This window comes from Macaca nemestrina, chromosome 1, assembly GCF_043159975.1.
Source record: "Macaca nemestrina isolate mMacNem1 chromosome 1, mMacNem.hap1, whole genome shotgun sequence".
NCBI lineage: Eukaryota > Metazoa > Chordata > Mammalia > Primates > Cercopithecidae > Macaca > Macaca nemestrina.
Window position 1 is genome coordinate 180267882 of NC_092125.1, and position 21786 is coordinate 180289667.

The window sequence follows — 21786 nt, forward strand, 5'->3', positions numbered from 1 at the left end:
AAAAACTAACCCAAAATAAAAGCAAACAGAAAAGTACTGAGTCTGCCCCCGAAGGCCATGTGACTCAGGGGGTGGGCACCCAGGGCCTGAGCCACCTGCAAGTCACCTTGAGGAATGCCTGTCATCATGGGCAGAGTGGTCAGGGCTCCTGCCCTCCAACAGTCCTGGAATAAACAGGGAGCTCAGAGCTGATGGCCCTTAGAGGAAAGAGACATATCTGGGTGCACAGAGGCCCATTGTTTACGTGAATAGCCACACATTTATTTTAATATGTATTGGAAAAAGATAATGAGCATATCAAGCCTGTGATTTCATGGAGGTTATTGCTTAGGATGAAGCTAAATCTACTAAGTGAAAGGATTTAAGGGGAACCCTGGGATGACAGTAGCAGGTAAGGGGAAATAGAGAAAGTCACTCAAGCAGATGGGAATGGTTGCAGTTACAAGAAATACTGACCTAGTTCAGCCCCTTAGGTTAGGGATGGACACCCCAGGCCTAGAGAGGGAGAAAGACCCACTCAGTCTCCTACATGAGGCAGCGGAGGAGGAGGCAGTTGTGAGCCCACCCTCCTGAAAGCACACGGCCAGGAGGCAAGAAACTGAGGCTGGGTCTGTCCTGCTATTCTATGAACCCCTGAACCACCTTCATCCTCTCCTTTCCTTGCAAAATGAAGGAATTCTGCAGTTAATAGCAATAATGTAGCTAATATTAATGGTAACTGTAGATAATTCTTGTGGAGTTCTTACTTACTATGTGTCAGGAACAACCACAATGGCAATAATAATAGCAATGACTTATATAGTGTGTACTTAAGTTCTTAGGAGGGTTTTTAGTACATAGTACACACTATATAAGTGTATACATAGTTGGCCCTCTCTATCCATGGGTTTCGAATCCTGGATTCACTCAATTTCAGATCAGAAATATTCAGGAAAAAATAATTGCATCTGTACTGAACATGTACAGCCTTTTTATCCTTGTCATTATTCCCTAAACAATACAATGTAACAACTATTTACATAGCATTTACATTGCATAGGTATTATAAATAATCTAGAGATGATGTAAAGTATATTGGAGGATGTGTATACATTATATGCAAATACTGCATCATTTTCTATCAAGCACTTGAGCATCTGAGGATTTTGGGATCTGCAGGAGGTCCTGAAACCAGTCCCCCATGGATACAGAGGGAGGACTGTATTAATTCATCCTCACAAATCCTACGACAGTGTGTGGCAGCCAGACTCCAAGACAGCCCCCAGATAGACCTCCTGGGAGTCACACCCCTACGTAGTTCCCTTCCACATAGAATAGAGCTGGCCTATGTAACCAACAGGATATTGCAGAGATGAGGGAGCATGACTTCCATGGTCAGGTCATACAAGACATTGTGACTTCATTGCTTTCTCTTTCTTTGATCAGTCTCCCTAGGGAAAGCCAGCTATGTCATGTGGACACTCATGCAGTCCTCTGGAGTGAGCCACATGGTGAAAAATGGAGTCCTCCTGCCACCAGCCAAAAGGGACTTGCCAGCCTTGTGAGTGAGCCGGCCCAGACACTCTAGCCCCAGTTAAACCTTCAGAGGACTGTGGCCTCACCAACATCTTGACTGCAACTTCATGACAGACCCAGAGGTACACCCAGGCAACCAGGCTGCTCCCCAATTCCTGGCCCACAGACACTGTGAGAGATAATAAATGTTTATTTCTGTTTGAAACTGCTAAGTTTTGGGGTAATGTGTTTGCAGCAATAGGTAATTGATAGCATTAGGAAACATTAGCTAATGCTATCAATGTTTTGCAGATGAGGGAATTGAGGCATAAAAGTAACTTTCCCCAGGTCACACAGGTAACAAGTGGTTTAAACCATGGCAGTTTGGATCTATGTAGAGTTCAGTAATAAATTAGAATCTCTCTTTTACAGGAATCAGGACACTTTGCCAGCTCAGAAGGAGAGAGGGAAAGAGACAGACACAAACACAGAGAGACAGTGACACGAAGTGCGCCATGGGCTCACAGTACCATGTGAACGACTGGGGCTGCACTTGTGTAAAGTGAAGGCAGTGGAGAAGTGAAGTGAAGTGAAGTGAAGTGTAAGTGAAGTGGAAAGTGAAGGACGGTGGAGAGCACCCTTGCCCTTGCAGCTTGGCTGTGATTGGCTTGGGGCTGCTGGTCTCTGACCCTGGCTGGGCTGGTGACACAGCCTAAGGTACCTGGGGTGGGGGAGAATCTGACGCCCCTGCACAGACCCCTCCCTGGCTCCCGTCCCCCTGTGCTGACACTGTCTGTCCCAGGCTCTCTCTGCCTCCAGACCAGAGCTCCTCCAGGGAAGAGGTGGAATCTTATTCATCTGTGTCCCTTGCCTAGCACAAGGCCTGCCAGAGCAGGCTGGGCCAGGTGAGCACAGAAGGCCCTCTGGCCCTGGCCTCGGAGAGGCATCATCAGTGGGGACAGAGCGAGAACCAGGATGATCCTGTTTCTGACTGGAGGAGCTCCCATTGGATGGATGAGCCAACAACGACAGTCCAGTGTGATCAGGGAGATTGGGACACACAGTGCCGTGGGGGCCCAGAGGAGCAGGGAGGATCTCTTTGGAGGAGACTAGAAGGCTTCCCAGAGGAGGAGGCATTTGAAGTGAGGCCCAAATAGTAAACAGAAGCCAACCCATGCAGGAGTGTTTTAGGCAGAGGGCACGGCCTAGCAGAGAGCACAGTCTGGCAAAGGTCTGAAGCTCCAGTTCCTGGGGGGTAGAGTGAAAGAGTAGAGCGTGCAGAGAGTAGGCTGCTGGGGCTCCCATGGCTCTGGAGGCCAACATGGGACTTGGGAGTGGCAGGGCACCATGCTGACAGCAGGTGAAATGTCACCTACATCTGTCTCATGGGGAATTCATTACATTTGGGGTTGGGTTTGGGAGTTTTCTTTGGAAACCCAGGGTAGGGAGGATCTGTAAGCTTGAGTCCGTCCAGGATGGAGAGGGAGGGTAGGGGAGGACTGGAAGTCACCTGGGCAGCAGAAGTTTTACCGGGACCTCAGTGTCCGTTTGGTGTCTTGTGTTCTTGTGTGTTTCAAGGACTGAGCTTTCTCCCTTTGCCCCTCACAGAAATTAACCAGTTTATGTGCCCTGAAAAATTCCCACCCTCTGGGTTTGCACACTGGCTCAGTCACTTACTAGCTGTGTGACTTCTCTGCTGCTTAGTTTACTCATCTGTAAAATGGGATAAACACAAAACCTGCCTCATAAAGATATTGTAAGGATTAAACAGGGAAAAGAATGTAAAACATTTAGAATGGTGCCTGACCCCCAGCAAGTATAAAATAAATATTGGCTATTGTTATTATCTTACGTGGTTTTCTTTTAACTTTTTGAAGTAAAGATAACTTACCTAATGCTTGTTATGTGTCAATCCTTGTATTTATCCTCTGAAGACAAAGATGAGGAAGGCATAGTCCTCCTAGGGATACAAAAGCCTTCAATAAAGGCAGAAACAAGCATTGGTCAAATGTGCCCTGTGCCAAGAATCCAGGAATGCAGGAGAGCGGGCTCCTGTCCTCCGGCAGCTCACAGAGTGATGAGGGAGACAGTTGCATAAGCAGACTGTGGCAACACAGGGTGGTCAGGGCTGTGACAAAGGGAAACCCAGGGACTGCAGGAGCCTAGGGAAGTGGCCCAAAGTGGGTGGAGGCTGAGAGGAGCCAGGAGAACCTCTGCTGGGGGGCTGTTGAGAGACAAGGAGTTGCCCACTTTGGCAACTGGCTGTGTGTGTTGATAGTGCGCACAAGGACTCCCCTGGGGAGGTCAGGGGATGCCTGGGCTCAGTCTTGATTCTGGGTATTGGAAAGCCATCAGGGGTTTGTGAACAGGCAATTGCGTTTGAATAACAGTAACAGTAACTAACATTTCTCATGCAGCTACAATATACTGTATGATGTGCATGCACAATCTCATCTCATATCCTTACCCTATGAGGTGAGTACTGCCACCTTTTTCATTTTTCACATTTAGAGACTGAGTCACAGAGATTGAGTTGCCCAAGTTCACATAACTAGAAAGGGAATGAACAGACTCAGACCCAGGCAGTCTCACCCCCAGGCCCATGCTCTCCATCTCTCTCTCTGTCTCTCTTTTTTTTTTTCCCTCCTTCCTTCCTTCCTTCCTTCCTTCCTTCCTTCCTTCCTTCCTTCCTTCCTTCCTTCCTTCCTTCCTTCCTTCCTTCCTTCCTTCCTTCCTTCCTTCTTTCCTTCCTTCCTTTTCTTTCTTTCTTTTTTTTTTTGAGACAGAGTCTCTCTCTGTCGCCCAGGCTGGAGTGCAGTGGTGCGATCTCAGCTCACTGCAAGCTCTGCCTCCCGGGTTCACGCCATTCTCCTGCCTCAGTCTCCCGAGTAGCTGGGACTACAGGAGCCTGCCACCACGCCCGGCTAATTTTTTGTATTTTCAGTAGAGACAGGGTTTCACCCTATTAGCCAGAATGGTCTCGATCTCCTGACCCCGTGATCTGCCCGCTTCGGCCTCCCAAAGTGCTGGGATTACAGGTGTGAGCCACTGCGCCTGGCCTCTTTTTCTTTCTTTTCTTTTCTTCATCTGCTGCCTGTAAACTTTAGCCCACACACTAATCTTACAGTTGGAATGAACCTCAGAAATTCCTTATCGTTTCCATTTCCCAGATGAGAAAGTGAGACTCGGAGATAGGATTGACTTTCCTACGACCACAGAGTGGAGGAGAAGGAGGGACTGAGTGGGATAAGCCAGTTTGGGCGGCAAGACAGGCTTCTATCTTTGTCTCACAGTCCCAGGCACCATTGTGCTTGACACAGAATCCAAACTCCCAGCTGTGGCCTACAAAGCCCTGGTGGTCAGGCCCTTGCCAACTCCCTCCAGCCTCACCTGAGGCACCCACTCCTTCCCGGTCACCAGGCCCCGGCCCACCTTGAGGTCTCTGCATTGCCATTCCCTCTGCCAGGAGCACCCTTCCGCTGGATCTTCACGGGGCAGGATCCATTTTGCCATTCAGTGGAATGTCACCTCCTCCGGGAGGCCTTGCCTGATCACTTACTCTACAGTTACCCCCATTGCTCTCACATCGGTCTGTTTTGTTTTTTCCATAGAAGTTATGATGACCTGAAATAATCTTTTGTTTTCCTGATTTTGTGTGTATCTCTTCCAACTAAGACATAGCTGCAGGAGAGCATGGAGGGACCTTACCTGTTTCCACACTGTATCCTTGAGCCTTGAACAGCGTTTGGCACATATAGGTGATAGTACGCCTGCATTTCTGTGTGCTAATGGTCTGTCTCCCCACCAGTCAGGGACCTCTCTGGGGCTGGCACCATGCCTGATTCACCTTGGCACCTGCAGGCCCAACACAGGGTTGGCACAGAACAGGGCCTGAAATGCTTGCTGAATGACTGAATGAACAAGGGACAGAAGGAGTGATGATGGCAGGAGCACCGTGCTGGGCTCTCTGGGGGTCTAAGTCCCTATCTGGTGGGGTAGCCACAGACATTGCCACTGGACTGCCCTTTGGGGGACTAGGGCTCAGGAGGCTGCTGATGAGACAGGGTGGTTTCCAAGTCAAGGGCTAATAGCACCCGCCCGTCTGTGAGGCAGGTGAAGGGGCAAGAGGGGAGGCAGGGTGGACCTAACACTGGCTCTTGGCACCTGCGGGCCAGTTGTTTTGCGTGGCCAATGCCCTGGAATCTCATTCTCTAAAGAAGGTTGTGTGGGTTGGACCCAGCTCACAAGTCTGAGGCTGAAGTCGAATCCCAGCTCTGCTCTCCGCACCCGTTCTCCCCAGCGTGGGTGAGGTGGGCTGCAGCCCTCCAGAGGAGGCGCCTTCTTACTGCAGAGGACAGCAGGGGCGGACAGCACGGGCCTAGGTGCGCGGCCCCTAGCGGCAGGGATGGCATCCCTTCCCTGCCCTCCCCCTCCCCCCTCTCCGTCCCTCCACCCCCACCAGACCTCGCCTTTCTCCATCACAGCGAGGATTCCTTGTCGTCCCTGCGGGCCCCCCTGATTGCCCCTCTGCTTAGGCGCCTGGAGCGTACTTAACGACGATGAATATAGTCTGTGCACCAGGCCCAAGCCACCTGCCTCACGTCCCCGCCCATGATCACATGAGCGTGGAACACGCACAGATGCACATGGGCACGGAAACCAAACCAGCCACAGGGATTTATAATATCCCAGCCGGAGCCCATGACCGGTGCAGGGGTCCAGCCCTGCGCCCCCAGTTTCTCCCTGCTCATCCACATCTTGGTACCCCACCCCTATCCCTCCCTCCCCCGCCCCACGCGCACACTGCACAGGCCTATTCACACTGGAACATCATTTCCCCTCCCGCCCAGGCTCACTCCTAGACATCCCTCAGCCTTTCATCGGCCTGTCACCTCCTCCAGGAAGCCTCTGCTGCCTCCTCTGAACCTGCTACCTCCGGGGTCAGGGGCTCCCCTGGCCCATCCCTGCGTCTACAGAGCCCAGCACTCAGGCGAGCCCCGAGCAGGGCCGTGGAGCGCCCGCTGAGAGAAGAGTGGACGAAGGCTAGGAAGGAGGAGGGCGAGGAGGCGGCGGCAAGGGGAGCGTGGGGCGGAGGCGGCAGCGGGAGGGAGTGCGCGCGCCGGCGGCGGCAGCGCAGGGCCGGGGCCGCGCGCCCAGCCTGAGCCCGCCCCGCCGCCGAGCGTCACCGAACCTGCTTGAAATGCAGCCGAGGAGCCGGGGCGGGCGGCAGCGGCGGCGGCGGCGGCGGCGGGGGCAGCGGCAGCCCCGGCGCCGCGGCAAGGACTCTGAGGACTGAGGCGCGGCGGCGGCGGCGCGGGGAGCGCGGGGCGCGGCGGCCGGAGCCCCGGGCCCGCCATGGGCCGCCCCGAGCGGGGCGCGCTCCGGCCGCTGGCGCTGCTGCTGCTGCTGCTGCTGCTGCAGCTTCAGCATCTCGCGGCGGCAGCGGCTGATCCGCTGCTCGGCGGCCAAGGTGCGTGCGGCCGGTTCCTGCCTCGGCTCTGCGCCGCCCTAGCCACCAACAAAGCGCGGCCTAGAGGCCGGGGGAGGGTCAGAGTGGGGGGCTTCCCGAACCAGGGGGCTATCGGGGGCGCCGGGATGGACAAGCTCCCCGCGACGCGGCTATTCCTGAATTTGGCCTCTGCCCCCCGCCCCCGCGGGCCTCCGTGTTGAGGGCTCTGCCCTCTGGGCAGCGGCTCTTGGGGGAGGGGTGCAGGGGGGCTTGGCCAGCGGGGAACTTTGCCGAAGGGGAGGCCATTCATGGTTCATGATGAGCTGTGTGATTCTCGCCGTTGGGGTTTATTTGACACGCGCGCTCCGCGGCGGTAATGAGCGACGCCAGGCGGCTTCTCCGCTTCACAATGCGTTTCCGCAGACCCCTGCGCGCGGCGGAGAGAGGGGGCTGCCTGCCAGGGTGATGTGCCTGCGGCTCCCAATGCGCGTGGCGCGCGAGTGCGGGGACTCCCTATGGGCTGTGTCTGCGCGGATCTCTAACTATGGGTCGCGTGTGCGGGTGAGTGGGTCTGAATGGAGGGTACACCCAGGTCGTGTGACACTGTAAGTAGGTGCCTGGTCTCGCCGTGCCACCGAAAGGCCCGACATCCACGGAACCCCTGCCGTCGTACCCCCTTTAGAAGGAGTGTACCCGAAGCCCCGGGGTCTCTATAATCACCCCCTTTCCTCCTCCCCAGCGGGCCTTTCCGGGTGGCCCAGGCCGCATGGTGGGGAGCAGGGCCGAGCCCGCTGATCCAGCTCACGCTCCCTCCCCCCGCAGGACCGGCCAAGGAGTGCGAAAAGGATCAATTCCAGTGCCGGAACGAGCGCTGCATCCCCTCTGTGTGGAGATGCGACGAGGACGATGACTGCTTAGACCACAGCGACGAGGACGACTGCCGTGAGTGGCGGGCCGGGTAGCTCAGACCCGGGGAGAGAAGAGGAACGGTGGGGGAAACCATGCTTGGCGCGCACTTGGCTGCAGCCGCGGCGCTGCCACCTGCGCGGGCCTTGCCGCTGGAGCCTGCGACCGGGAAACCGCCTGGGCGCCGCCTCCCTTGGGGCCGGGTGGCTCTTAGCGACCCGGAGAGGGCAGGAAAGCTGGCGTGTCCTGGTGGGGCCTGGGGAGGAGGGCGCACCAAGCTGGGGAGGCTAGACCGAAGCTGTGGGCGGGGACGTGGCAGTCCCTGCAAAGTCTGGATTCCCGAAACACTGCCCTCTCGGACTCCTGCCTCGGCCCCACGGGACGCGCGCGTGTTTCAAAGTTCCACGCAGCTCTGGGCCGCACTGCGATCCTATTCCTGCTCAGTTTTTGTGAATGAATGGGCTCCCCAGGGCCCCTGATTGGCTGGGCGAGGACCACCCCATAGGCCCCCGTGGCCGGAGCGGCCAATCGCGGAGCAGACGGATGTGTGGTATTCGGGTTCCCTGGGCGCGGGGGCCCTGCCCTGGCCCCGCCCCGGCCACACCCCCGCGCACATCCTCAGGGTGGTAGGTGCAGGCGGGGCTCGGGCGCCGCTTTTCTGCCGAGTCACAGTGAAGACCTTTTTGAGCCACCCTGGTTAGCAGACCGTGCTTTCCTGCTAGCCCTGCCTGGCTCTGAGTCATGTGGCACACCAGGAAGGAGGGTACCAGGAGGGAGAGTTTTTTCCCGGAAGGGGCCCGAGAAGCCCGAGGCCACGCGTGAAACGGCTGCCGGCTGCCTTTGCTGGGCGTGCGCGACTGATTTTGAAGTTTCTTCTCAGAGTTCACGGGGTTTCAGAGTGTATGTGGGACCAGGAGCTAACTAGCAGGCAGTTGCCACGGTGGAAGAAATGTAGTTCCAGGAACAGAAAAACAGGGCTCTCCTAGAGACATAGACCCAGGCAGTCATTCATTCATCATTCGCGAGCATCTGCTGTGTGCCAGGCGCTGGGGCGCCCTCCAAGACAGGCCAGCCCTGGCAACCAGGGAGCACTGACAGGGTCTGAGGGAGGAGGGCAACAGGTGGACAGGCCCACAGCCCCACGCCGCACAGGAAGGGCAGCGGAACAGGTGGACAGGCACCCTCTCTGTTGAATCCTTTTGGTTTTTTACTGTGTTTGTCAGTCTCCCTCCCGTTCACTTTCAGACCTAAGCCAAAGTTGGCTTTGAGACTTGTGCATGGCAGAACTAGACTGCCTGAGTCTATATCTCCTGCCTCAGTTTCCTCACCTGACCACTTGGGTTCACATAATTCCTGCCCCAGCAACTTCATGGGACTGTTTTGAGGACCAGTTCCAGAAGTGAAATTGGAAGTAATGAGACTAATGTGTGCTGACCATTAACTGTGCCAAGCACTGCAGTAAGTACTTATCTTGTATAAACTCCTTTAATCTTCACAATAGTCCTATTTTAGAGATTAAAAAACAAAACAAAACAAAAAACCTGAGGCACTGAACCGTTAAGTTACCTGCTTAGCAGCTATGGAGTTGTTAAGTAGGAGCCTGAACTTAAGCATCTGACTCCAGAGTTCCTAGTCTAATCGTGACCCTGCACCATTTCCCAGTGCTGCTGAGGTTATGAAAATGGCTGTGCCTTGCTAAAATATTGCTGTGAATTTCCTCACTGGGAGTTGTTCTGTGGTCTCCTTAGAGTGGGAGTAGTGAGGACGAGGCAAGGAATAGAAACTGTGTTTCTGGGCTGGTTATGCCTTATCTCCCTGGCTCTTTATAACAACTGTCCTTGTGAGGATGGCTGCAGAGAGCAGCAATTCTCTTGTCATTCTACTTTCTTTTTTTTTTTTTTTTTTTTTTTTTTAGACGGAGTCTCGCTCTGTCGCCCAGGCTGGAGTGCAGTGGCCGGATCTCAGCTCACTGCAAGCTCCGCCTCCCGGGTTCACGCCATTCTCCTGCCTCAGCCTCCCGAGTAGCTGGGACTACAGGCGCCCGCCACCTCGCCCGGCTAGTTTTTTGTATTTTTTTAGTAGAGACGGGGTTTCACTGTGTTAGCCAGGATGGTCTCGATCTCCTGACCTCGTGATCCACCCGTCTCGGCCTCCCAAAGTGCTGGGATTACAGGCTTGAGCCACCGCGCCCGGCCATCATTCTACTTTCTAGATAAGGATACCGCCTCAGAGAAGTTGAGTGACTTAGGAAAGGTCACACAGCTCAGGATGACAGAACTTGGTCAGGATCTCTGCCTGCCTCTAGTTCAGGGCACTGTCTGCCACGGTGGGGAATGTGGTGTGGAAAGCACCAGGAGTGTGATCTAGGAGCTGGAAAGACGGACTGTAAATGTTAGGCCTGGTGCATTTCAGCTCCATGTGAGGCTTTGGACAAGATGGAGGAGTGAAGTAGTTGGGTGCTGAGTGACGCCCAGGTGAGCCAAGAGCGCTCCAATGGCCAAGCTGGGCTCCTGCATGGCTCTGAGATGCATGGGGTAGAGTCACAGGCAGGGAGTTATTAAACAAAAGTGAATGACATCAAGCTTGGAGTGGAAAGGGTGGTGGCGCTGCTGATAGTACCAAGTAGCAATCACACATGGCTTGTCTGAGCTTGTTTCCTCATCTGCCAAACAGGGGCAGCTGTCCCTCCAATGCTGGCTGTGCACATAGACACACAGGGCTGGCAAGAAGGGAACAGATGGGTGAGTGTTCCCACCTCCACGGCCTTTAGAAACGGACTCCTGGTAGCCACAAAGAGAAACTGAAGAAATGGAGTGGGGCTTCCATGGCCGTGTTGGGGCCAGGTGCTGGAAAATGTTCTTTCCTCAGCCCTTTCTTCCCCATCTGAGGGTTTCTCACATTCTAGGCCACCTGCCCAGACTGAATTTCTTTGAACTGTTCTCCCCACAGGAGAGAGAGCTGTCGGCTCCTCCCTGAGGAACTCGTTATTAAACCTGGGATGGAGGGGTGCTGGGTGCTGGGATAACAAAAGCTACTCCTCCCTGAGCAGTCTCCGTGCCTTACCCCTAACCACCTCTTTGGCACACCACCCTGCAAGAGGGCCTGAGCAGCCCACCTTTGTACATCTCTGGGCCTGCAAAATGGGGGGTGAATTTGTAGATAGAGTCTGCGTGAGGCAAAATGAGTCCAAATTCCCAAAGGGGCTAGAATGCAGCCCCTGAATGCCAAGAGGCTAGAAGGAGGGGACTTTTAAGGAGGCCAAGGAAGGCTTCCTGCAGGAGGAGACAGCTGAACTAGGCCTTGAAAGATGGTAACTAATAGCATTCCCCCAGAGTTTACCATTTAAAAACGGGTGGTATGGTTCCTATATTGTACAGGACATAGACTTGGAGAGGTGAAGTGACTCCCCCAAAGTCACAGAGCTCCTCAGGGTTGGAGCTGGAATTCAAACTGAGGTCTTCGAAGTCCTGAGCCTCATCCACAGTGACTGGGACTTGGCTCTTTGGAGTCACGGCAGGAACTTGCAGGATGGAAGAGGGAAAAGCTCCTGGGGCTTTAGTTCCCAGCTCAAAGAACCTTCAAAGTGGAGGAAGGAGCTGGAAGCCAGAGAGCCAGGCCCAAGGAAGCCCAGCCAGGAGAAGTCGGGTGGGATTCCTGGCTGCGGACCTGGGTCACGTAGGCCAGCTGGCCCCTTGGCCTCAGTTTCCTGTTGCTCTCTAGTGTCTGGGGGCAGAGGCAGAGATTCTCATCTCTGGCCCGGCCTTTACTCCCAGAGTCACAACAACAGTAACCATAGCGCCGATGACACTGACTAAGCACTTGCTGTGGACCAAGCATCGTGCTGAGATTGTCCACGCACGATGGTGGACAATAGTGGGGCAACACTATGAAGTACCTGAATTAGTCCCATCTCATCAAGGCACAGACGGCTTATGTAACTGGCCCAAGGGTGTAGAACTGCTGGGGTGTGAATGCGGGTGACCAGCTATGGAACCTGTACTGTCTCAAGTACTGGCTGGTGACCTTAGGTAGGTCCTTCCCAGGCCTTCATTTCCCTGTCTTGAGATGACATCTTAAGGCTAGTCCACCTTGCTTCCTCTTCTAGGAAGTTCTGTGCTTCTCGTGGAAAGGCTGGGTGGACAGATAGATCAGTTTTGTGCTCCCTGACCTCACTTTGTTCAGGCTTCTTTGGACTCTTTTGTTATCCCAGCGCCCATCACCCCTCCATCCCAGGTTTAATAAAGAGTGGCCACAGGGAGGTCTCCCATGGCTGAGAGTTCATTAGCTGGGCAAGGCCAGGCTGCAGGAGTGCTGAGTCTTGCTGGGAAACAGCCTTGTAAATAATTAAAGCTCGGCCACAGCCCCCGGCCTGTGCCGTAGCCCGCATCTGGCCCTCAGTGTGTGTCCTGGACATGTGCTCCTGACACTGGACCCAGCCTCATCTCCTTCATGGATGGAGCCATCTGATGACAGTGCAGCTCCTTTCTGAACCTCCCCGTCTTCATTCCAGGCAACTCCACCATCCAGAGTCCTCCTGGGGCTCCCAACTATCCAGAGGATAAAGTCAGTGTAGACTCCTCTGTATTTGGCCCTCTGTGACCTGCTCCTGTTACCCAGTTCCCTGCAACCTCTTCCCACCTCTTCCCGTGAGCCTGTGACACCAAACTAGCTTCTGCCACACTCTCACCTTCCTGCTGCTTCTCACCTCGAGGCCTTTGTGTGTGCCATTCCGTCTGCCGGACGCCCTGCTCCCCCACTGGCTAGATTCATTTTATCATCTTAGGAGATTTGGTGCAAGTGTCACCTCCTCTAGGAAGCCTTCCCTCACACCCCATTGCTTCCAGGCTGAGATACAGGAGTTGAGATAAGGGACTTAGAGACCCATGTCAAAATCACAACCCAGACACACCTGGTTTTTACATCCCAACTGTCGCCTCCTGGATGAATGGCTGTGAGGGTGATACTAGGCCCTCCTTTACAGAGATTAAATGTGAGGATTAAATGAGGTCACGTGCCTGGTGAGCAGGAGGTGTTCGGTGAGTGGCAGTGGGTGAGGTTGTTCTTGGTGGGAGGGGTTTCACTGAGGTCTCTAGGTACCTGACTCTGGCCTTTGCAGGCCACCCCGGACCCCCTGCTTCCCCTGCCCCTGTCTGCTTAGCCAGAAGTCTGAGGTTCCTGCAGCTGGTGCTGGCCTCAGCCAGGGAGTTGCCCAGCCACCGTGGAGGTGACAGAAAGCTGCTTGGAAAGGAGCTGGGGGAAGAAATGAATCAAACAGGCCTAGGGCCCTAGGAGGGGCAAGGGCTGGCTTCCCTCTGGCTGTGTGCTGGTCCTAGAGGCTGGCTTCTGTCCTGTCTGCTCCTTTCCTCTTGGCTGTGCCTAGGGAGGAGTGCAGGGCCTGCATCCCCCATGGCACTGCCCAGCAGGCCCTAGCAGGCCTTGGGAGTGTTTGCTGAAGACTTTCCCTTGGGCCCTCCCAGGTCAGCGTTCCCCTGTGTGAGTGCCTTGGGGCTCAGGGATGGTTGGCTTCTTCCTCCCCAGTTGTCTGCTGGTGGCCGACTTGACAGCTTTCCTCCTTGGGGAAATGCTGGTAGCAGGTGAAGCCAGAGAGAGGGAGATCCCCAGGGGGAGTGAGGAGCGAGAGCCCAGAGGGCGAATGGAACAGGCACCCCTCAAGGGATGTAAATGCATGCATGCTCTCCCAGCACCGGGTTAGTGGTCTACTCCCAGGCCCATGCTGTCCCAGGGGGCCAGCTCTGGGGTCTGTGGGAGGGTGTGGGGTTGTGTCCTTAGGGTTGTGGAGCCAGGCCTTACAGCCCCAGGCCTAAGTAACATTGGTAGCACCTGCCCCCAAAATGACCACACATCCAGATCACCCAGGTTCTGAAGGCCTGGCAGGGATGCCACCTCCTCCAGAGATGCCTTTTTAGACCCCTGTCCTCCAGCCCCTCAGGCCCTGAGCTCCCACAACGTGTCCTTGTTCTTCCCGCAGTTGCAGATCCTTCTCCACATTGTGCGCTCTGCCAGCCTTGTGCTGGGCACTAGGGACTCCAGAGTCATTTCCTCAAGGGAGTAGCTAATAACAGCTATTGGCTGCCTACATCCCATGCCTGGGACCATGTTGGACAATTTGCATCCTTTAGCTTCGCTACTCACAACCCTGTGAGGGCCAGTTTTTCATTATTCTCATTTCGAAGATGATGAAACTGAGGCTCAGAAAGGAGACGGGAGTTGGCCAATGTCATGACCGTTAAGTGGTGGAGCCAGGATCTGACCCAGGTCTGTCTGGTCTGGAGCCCAGACTCTTCTTAAGCTGTTCCCCGCTGAGCGCTGTCTACCCTGGTGGGTCAGAGGCTGGTGCTTGGAGGGTATGGGAGGAAGTAGGGAGCAGCTGCAGGACTCAGCAATGCCTCCCTGGGCTACCTGTTTGTGACCTGGGGAGTGGGACTGGGGAGAGACCCTGTTCTCTGGAGACCCCACAGAGCCCTCAGATAGGCCTCACTTTTCCAGCTCCTGTGGGGATGACATTCCAGTTTCCATAGGCTTCTCTCAGCCTTTGCCTGTTAGATGCTGATTCTCCTTCTGACTGTACAGAAGGGGAAACTGAGGACCCGATGATATATTAGTGATGCAGATGACCTCAGGGATTGTCTTTTACTCTGTAGTAACACAGGGCCTGGCTGCCTCCTCGCACCCAGGCTTAGAAAGGTGAAACCAAGGCTCTGATGGTCGAATTGGCTCCATTGTCAGTAGGGACCCATTCTCAGAACTCAGGTGTCCTCATTTCTGAGCAGGACTGGAGTCAGAACTGTATGTGCTTCCCCCTCCCATCCCCACCCTCTCTGTTCCCTGCCGGATCCGGGAACCGCGTGCTCTCAGGCTAAGGGGTGGACTCAGTACCGAAGGGCTTTGGGCTCCTGACTGGGGACCTCAGGTGCACCACCGCCCCCACTGGGCCCTGCTTGCCCACCTCTGGATTGCCAAGAAGTCATCTAAAATACTCACCTTAATACTAAGAAGAGTTAGGGAGTGAGCTAGTGAGGGGACTTCTCATGCAAGACCTCCTTCAGCCGGTGCCTTGAGGTGTCATGACTACATTTCACAGAGGAGAGAGCCGAGACTCTGAGAGATGAAGTCAGTTGTCCCCCGGGTGGCCTCACTGGTCAGTGGCAGGACTGGGCCGTGCCTGTCTGGCTGCAAGTCTGAGGCAGCTGAAAGGGGATATGAATTCACACATCCCAGTCACGACGACAGTAAAGTGTGGCTTGGGGCCTCTCTTCCTTTCCAGGCGTCCCTCTTTGCCAGCATCTGCCAGTGGGTGTGCCAGCTCCCTCCTGAGCAGCCCGGCCCCTGGGGCACCCTCCAGCATGAGCTGGGTCCCCAGGCAGCAGTTTTAATTATCAGCCCTGCTCACCCCAGCTCCTCTCACAAGCTGCCATATGTCATAGACTCCAGTAATCACCCCGCAGCCGGAGTGGCATGGGAGGGGCTGAGGGGCTTCAGGGGAATCCTGCTCAGTCCTGACCGATCTTCTCACTGACTATACCTGCTCTGACCTCTGTATCTCTGGTGGGGCCCAGCCTGGGTACCCACAATGGGAGAGCCGGGCCTAACTGCTTTGGGGACATAGAACACAGCGTACTCTCAGGTGCCATGGAGTGTCTCAGGTAACTGAGAGTCACCCAGCAAGCCCAGGGCTGTGGGGCTCGTGTGGTGCACACAGTTCCCATGACACCTCATGGCCTCCACACGCCTGCCCCTTGGAACGTGGCACGTGGCAGGACAGACAGCCCAAAGCCGTCTGCCAGTCTGTCTAGGAGTCCACAGGAGAGGTCATGGGGCCCTCATCCTCCCCTGGTCACTGGCCTTGAGGTGCCACAGGGGACTTCATCCCAGCCACTCTGGAGAGCATCTCAGTTTCCACCCCTCTCAACCTGCCATAATCCTTGGATGGCGTTTCCAGTTGGTGCCTTACAGGTGTGCTCCTGCGGGGCAGGCGGTGCAGGAGTTCATTATGATCCCCATTCTCTGATGAGGAAAATGAGGCTCAGAGAGGATAAGAGACTTGCCCAGTTATTGGTAGCTCTGGAGCTAAAACTCATTTCAACTGATTTTACTAATTTAGTTTTCCAGGGTAAGTAACTTCTGGTTAGCTGAAAGTAATTTTATACTGGCAATGAAAAACACAGTTAATAAAGAACAGGAGATGAAGGTTGCAGTGAGCTGAGATTGCACCACTGCACTCCAGCTTGGGTGAAGGTAGTCCCCACCCTTGCTAGTACCACTATTAAGCAGCATAGCCTTCTAGAGATTTTTCTCTCCATGTGAGCTCTTGGGCTTGAACGTATGTATTTTTTTTAATAAAAATGAGGCCATGTTATGCCAGTTGTTTTCACATATGGCTTTCTATGGCAATAACAGTAGTCCACATCCTTGTTTTAAAGGGCTAGATAGTATTCTATTGTGTGGCTCTTTCATAATTTAATGACATTATCTCCCGTTGATAGATGTGTGTTTGGTTCTTCCATGTTTTTCCCTGCTCTATGCAGTGCTAGGATGGACATCCTTGAACTCCATCCTTGTGCGTTTGCCTGGTCCTTTCCTTAAGATAAGTTCTTAGGAAAGGAGCTGCTGAGTGTGTACATTTTCGTCATTGCCATGCTGCTCCCTAGAGGGGAGACTCTTCCCCATCTCACAACGCTCTCCCTCCATGGCCCCACGGCTCTCCTTTCCAGTGAGGCAGACAGCTGAAGGACTTCCCTCTTCTCTAAGCACAGGGCCACCTCATCCCGGTCCCATGGGACAAAGTAGCCATATCCAGGCCACAGAAAGCAAAGCCAGGAGAGAGGACAATGGTGTTCTGGCCCCAGGGGCTTTCACCCCCACCAAAAAAATAAAAAGCAGAAGAGTACAAAACTGTTCCTTCATTCTTCTCAGATATTGGTAGAAAGCATCTCCTCCATAGCATTCTAATTCCTCTATCTATGCCCCTAACTTGCTGTGTGACCCTGGGCGAATGGCTCTCCCTCTCTGAACTTCATTTTCCCTTCACTCATTGGTCCTTATTCCACCTGCTCTGCCCCCAGCACTTGGAGCAGACTCCTGTACCTGGAGCTGGGTTCAGGGCTGGAGCTGGCCAGTCCTGGCCTAGGGCGGGGATCTGTGCGTTACTACCTGGTGACAGTGCGGGGAGTATAGCTGGCTTGGTGGGTTGGATTCTGGGCAGGGAAACAGGGCAGCTGGACTCCTTAGCTCCACTTCCAGAGCTCCACCCTGAGGCCCAGTTTCCTTGGGTGACTTTCCCTGCTGCCTTATTCCTGCACTCACAATTGGGCCGGATGCAGTGCAGTGATGGAGAAAAATGGAGTGAGGCCCACCAGCTTCATGAGACGTTCCGAAAGGGGGAAAATGACCCCATATTCCAGAGGTGTGCGGGCTGATGAAAGCACTTTGCCCAGAGCCTGGCCCTAGAAATGAGCATTTGCCTTCCCTTCCTGAGCCTGTGATTCCTGCACAGGGAATGGCTGAGTAAAAGGAACCGTCCTCAGCTTTCCTCCTCCTCCACCAAGGACACAACAAGAGGGCAGCAGTGAAATAGCAGCAGGAGAGATTTAGGTCAACTGGCCAGTTGGGAGGACTTGGCTGCCTGAGAGAACAGCAGCTCCTCGGGCTGTGAGGGACTGTTGGAGCCATCTCATTCCACCCCATCTGCACTGGGGCCCCAGGGTGGCTGCTTCCTGAGTGGCCCAGGGGGGCTGGTTAGCCAGCCGGGCCTGCCACGGTAGTTAGCCATGCAGGGCCTTGGTTCCCCATTGGGTCGGGGGTAACATCAGAGACTTGGCAGCTGATGAGAGGCAGGAAGGTCCCATCAGGCCCAGGTTAAGCTGCCCGATTGAATAGCTAGAGGCCAAGGGTGGACTTTCCTGGTGGCCTGAATCCAGGGACATTCAAGCCAGCACTCCTCCCCTCCCTCCCTCCCCTACTTCCTGGACCCTGAGCTGCCATCTGCTGCCTTCTTTACACTCTCAGAGCCCTTTCTCGGCCATGGGCATGGGCACATGTGCGTGTGCTTGGGGGTGTGCTTCAGAGGAGGGGGTGTGTACCAGGAAGGAGGTGACTATTCTGGACCCGTGGAGGCTATGGGGCCAAGATGACACTCTTCTCCCATACCCACTAAGTCTGCCCAAACCAAGCCAGAGACCCCGCCCGCCCCACCAGGCCGTTGTGGTGGGGAATGATTTGTAGCTGGAGAGGTGCCAGCAGTCTCTCTTCCCAGCCTGCCCCCTGCCACAGCAGCCTCTCCTCCCCAGGCCACGTGTGCTCTGGCCCCACCCGCAGGGCTGCTTGTTATAAATGGCAGCCTTCCTCCTCGGCTCCCGCCTTGCCAAGTGGCTATTTGGCAGATGCTTGCCCCTCGTGGGGTCTCTGCCCCTTGGGAGTGGGGCATCTCCAGTCCCTCTTAGTCCCATTCTGTGGAATTCTTTTGTTTTCCCCTAAGAGTCAGGGATTCATGTGGCAGGAGTCTGCCATGGCCAGGCCCCAGGTACGGGGTGCTCCAAGGAGCTGACCCTTTTCTCTGAGGCCCAGGGCTGGAAGCAGGGGGGCAGGAGCTGTGAAATCCAACCCTATGGGGCCCCAGGGACCCCGCCGCAGCCCCTCACACAGGAGACATGGCCTAAACCATACGACTGTTTGTTAGAGCCTGCATCTACCGGAGGCTTTTTCCGTCTGCTTATTTTTGTGCCAAGCTCTGATGGGGCTGATTCTTTTTAATACCTATGAGCCAGTGAGAGCAGACTCGACATCAGCTGCCCATGCGACGCTCTTCTGTCCCCTCCCCTCCCCATTCCCAGCCTGCCTCTACTGCCTGCTTCTCCAGCGTAGGGACCAAGTGGTACAGCGGCCAGCATGGTCTCTCCAGCAGCAGCTAGATCTGGCTTCCAGCTGCAGCTCTCCCACTTCCTGGTTGGGAGACCCCAGGGCAAGCCCCTTGAATGGAACCCCAGACTCCCGCTCTGTACAATGTGGGTAATAAATAATTCCTGGCCTATGTAAAGTACCAGAAACCTCCTTGGCCCTCAGCGTGCGAGTCCCATGAGGCAGTTGGTTCTTTTTACACCACTGAATTGGACCAAACCAGGGCAGAGTGGTCTGGCAGCCCATGTGGCTTGAGCCCCTGTTCTCTCTGCCACCTCTCCCACCATGCCTTGCCCTCCCCTCTGGCCCTTGGTCTCTCCCACCCTTGGAGGTCCTGTGCTGATGTCTCCCCTCTGTGACAGAGGCCTGATCCCTTGCTGCTGCTGGCTAACTGACCTACCTGGCTGGCTGCCCTCCAGGCTGTCAGCCTGGCCTTGTCCCCAACATGCCATGTGACCTAGGTATATTCCTGCTCTGGGGCTCTGAGAGACTGAGGATTAGATCAGTGGTTTGCATCACTTGGGGCAGCTTTGGAAATTCCACCCCAGCCGCTTCCAGGCCCACTTGGTGCGAAGCCAGCTGGGAGGTGTAGATGCGCAAGTCCCCAGGACAGGCCCCTACCTCATCTGTGAGAGGATATATCATGACATGGATAACAGCAGGACCCTACCAGGCCGCCTAGGGTCAAGTCCACACCTCACTGCTTCCTAGATGTGGGGCCCCGAGCAAATGACTTCACCTGTCTGAGCACCTGCCTCATCTGTAGGATGGAGCCGCCCCTCAAGGTGGCTGTGGGATTGATCAGTGAGTTCACTTGTGAGGCACACTAAGAGCGGTGCATGGTGCACGCGCAGTGCTCAATTCAAGATTGCCTGGGCTTCTTTTGACCTCCTTCTCTGAACCTCCCTCTCCCATCTGTCCTTCAGGAATCCCCATCCTTACTGGGCTGTTGCACTGTGGGGTGGAATAGGAGGAGCCAGGGAGCCCCTAGAAAGACTCCTTTATCTCCCCTTCTCCCCTGCCGCTCCAGGCTGTCACTTGCTGGCCCAGTTTAATTAGGGAGAGGCCTTCTAGGGACCTCATTAGGAAATGAGCCCAGAGCCTTAGGGACCTTCAGGAGGGGTGGGGTGCAGAAGGAGATTACATTGTGGTTGGCCCTGCCTGGCCCCTGGCCTTGTGCCCTAAATATGCCCAGGAAGTTACAGACACTTGGTCCTTTAGCGGCCAGGACACAGGCCTGTGACATGGTGCATGGTCAGCCAGGGCTGAAGGAACCCATGCCTCTATCTCCTACTCCGGCTGGGCTCTGGCCTCACCTGCCGGATCAGGGTGAAGTAGGGTGACAGAGGAGGTGTATCTGGCCTGCTCCACCCAGCCCTGGTGCCCACTGTCCCCAGCCTGGCTCAGAGCAGGCCCTGGTGAAGGTGTTGAGTGAATGGATGCCTGATCTGTGGGCCGGGGCAGCATCTTCATTAAGCCAAAGCAGCCTCCCCCTTCCATCCCATGCAGGAGTTTCCTCAGCAGCCTGGTGGGCTGGAGGTCGGGGGTCCAATGTGTCCGCGGACTGGGCGCTCACTCACTGACCAAGCAGCTCCCCACCCCTGGACTGCTCTTCCTGTTACAAAACCTGCTCTTCTGTCAATCCCAGATCTGTCTCCTACAGCTCTTCTGCCCTCTCTGATCCCAGCTCTGTTAATGGGGCCTCTGCTTACAGAGTCTGCCCCCAGCTTCACTGCAAGCCTGCGCTGTGGCCCTTCCTACCTGCATTCCTGCCACAGCCCCCAGGCTTAGGGAGGCCCAGCCTGTGACAGCTGACCTGTGGTGTGGGCTCGGATAAGGACCATCCTCTCTGGGGCCACTGCTTCTCTGGCTCCCCCAGCGTGGGGCCTGGTGGCCTGCACATTCACAGGCTCTATAAATGTTAGCTGCGTCCTGTGACTTACCTCCCAGGGCTTTGAGAAGTGGAGGGTGAGGACAGAAGTACCGTGCCTGAAGGCAAAGGTGACATCATTATGGACAACTTGCTCTCCTGGATAGCAGGGCGGCAGTGCCCAGATCCTGCAATGACTGTGACACAGCACATAGCACTAGGGGGCTGTGGCTGAACCTCTTCCGCCTCTTGGACTAGTCCAGAGCGCAGGCATTGCCTGGGCCTTGGGCAGGAACCTGGGAGTCATCACAACTCCTCCCTTCCTTCCCCTGAGCCCTCACCTCGAACAGAGGAAGGAGGAAAGTCCCGACCTGCCTACCTGCCTACCTGCCAGTCTGGGCCTCTCCCCCAGCCTGCACTGCTGTGCCCTTCCTGGATCTCAGCAGCAGCCCCTACCTAGTTTCTGTTCTCTCCTCTAAACCTATCTTCGCTCTGCAGCTGAGTGCTCTGAGAGTTGCAAAGCTACACCCTTTCCTTGCTCAGCTTCTGCAGGGACGTCCACCCCTCATAGGACCAAGTCTTCTTAACTGACATTCAGAGCCCTCAAGACCCGACATGCACCTGTCTCCTCTCCAGGTCTCACCTGGCACTGACCCCAAGCCCCAGGTGTCTCCTCTCCAGCCACACCCCCGGAAGAAGCCTCAGGCCCTTTCGCATGCAGGTCTCTAGCCTGGAAGGCCCCACCTCTGCTTGTCCAGCCTCACCTGACCTCCGGAGTCACCATTTCCAGGGTACTTCCTCCCCTGGGTGGGTCAGTGTCCTCTGGGCTCCCCCATCCTTGTGTTTCCCCACACTCGATACCATGATGGCCTGATTTAGAGTCTGTGGTTCACGATGCAGACCACAAGCCTCAGGGGGACAGGGACCTGTGGAGGACGGCAGAGGAAAGAGGGGTGGAGGGTGCCTCTGGACTCTGAGTGTGCCCTGTGCCACCGACCCCTTGCTAGGTTTCCAGTCCCTCTTGCTGCGCATGACTGTATATGGTTTTCTGTGAGTCCTTGGGAAGTGCCTGCTGTGGACTGGAGCCTTTGGATCCCAGCTCCAACATTCACTGAGGGTTTGTTCTGTACCAGGTGCCCTGCCAGGACCTGGG

At 55.4% G+C, this 21786-nt stretch overlaps 1 protein-coding gene across 16 annotated transcripts in view; it reads left to right on the forward strand.

Moving 5' to 3' along the window:
• The first annotated feature begins 6690 nt into the window (after positions 1 to 6690).
• The window catches only part of LOC105495074 (LDL receptor related protein 8), an 84829-nt gene continuing 69733 nt past the window's right edge, over positions 6691 to 21786 (forward strand). For 10 of the 16 annotated variants that reach the window (XM_011764250.3, XM_011764253.3, XM_071092781.1 and 7 more), the window contains exons 1-2: positions 6808 to 6964; positions 7766 to 7885. In XM_011764250.3, the coding sequence (XP_011762552.2) occupies positions 6850 to 6964; positions 7766 to 7885 (235 nt within the window). In that variant the 5' untranslated portion in view covers positions 6808 to 6849. Of the gene's footprint in view, positions 6965 to 7765; positions 7886 to 21786 lie in introns of all 16 variants that reach the window. The other 6 variants (XM_011764251.2, XM_011764254.3, XM_011764258.2 and 3 more) reach the window with 2 other exon arrangements.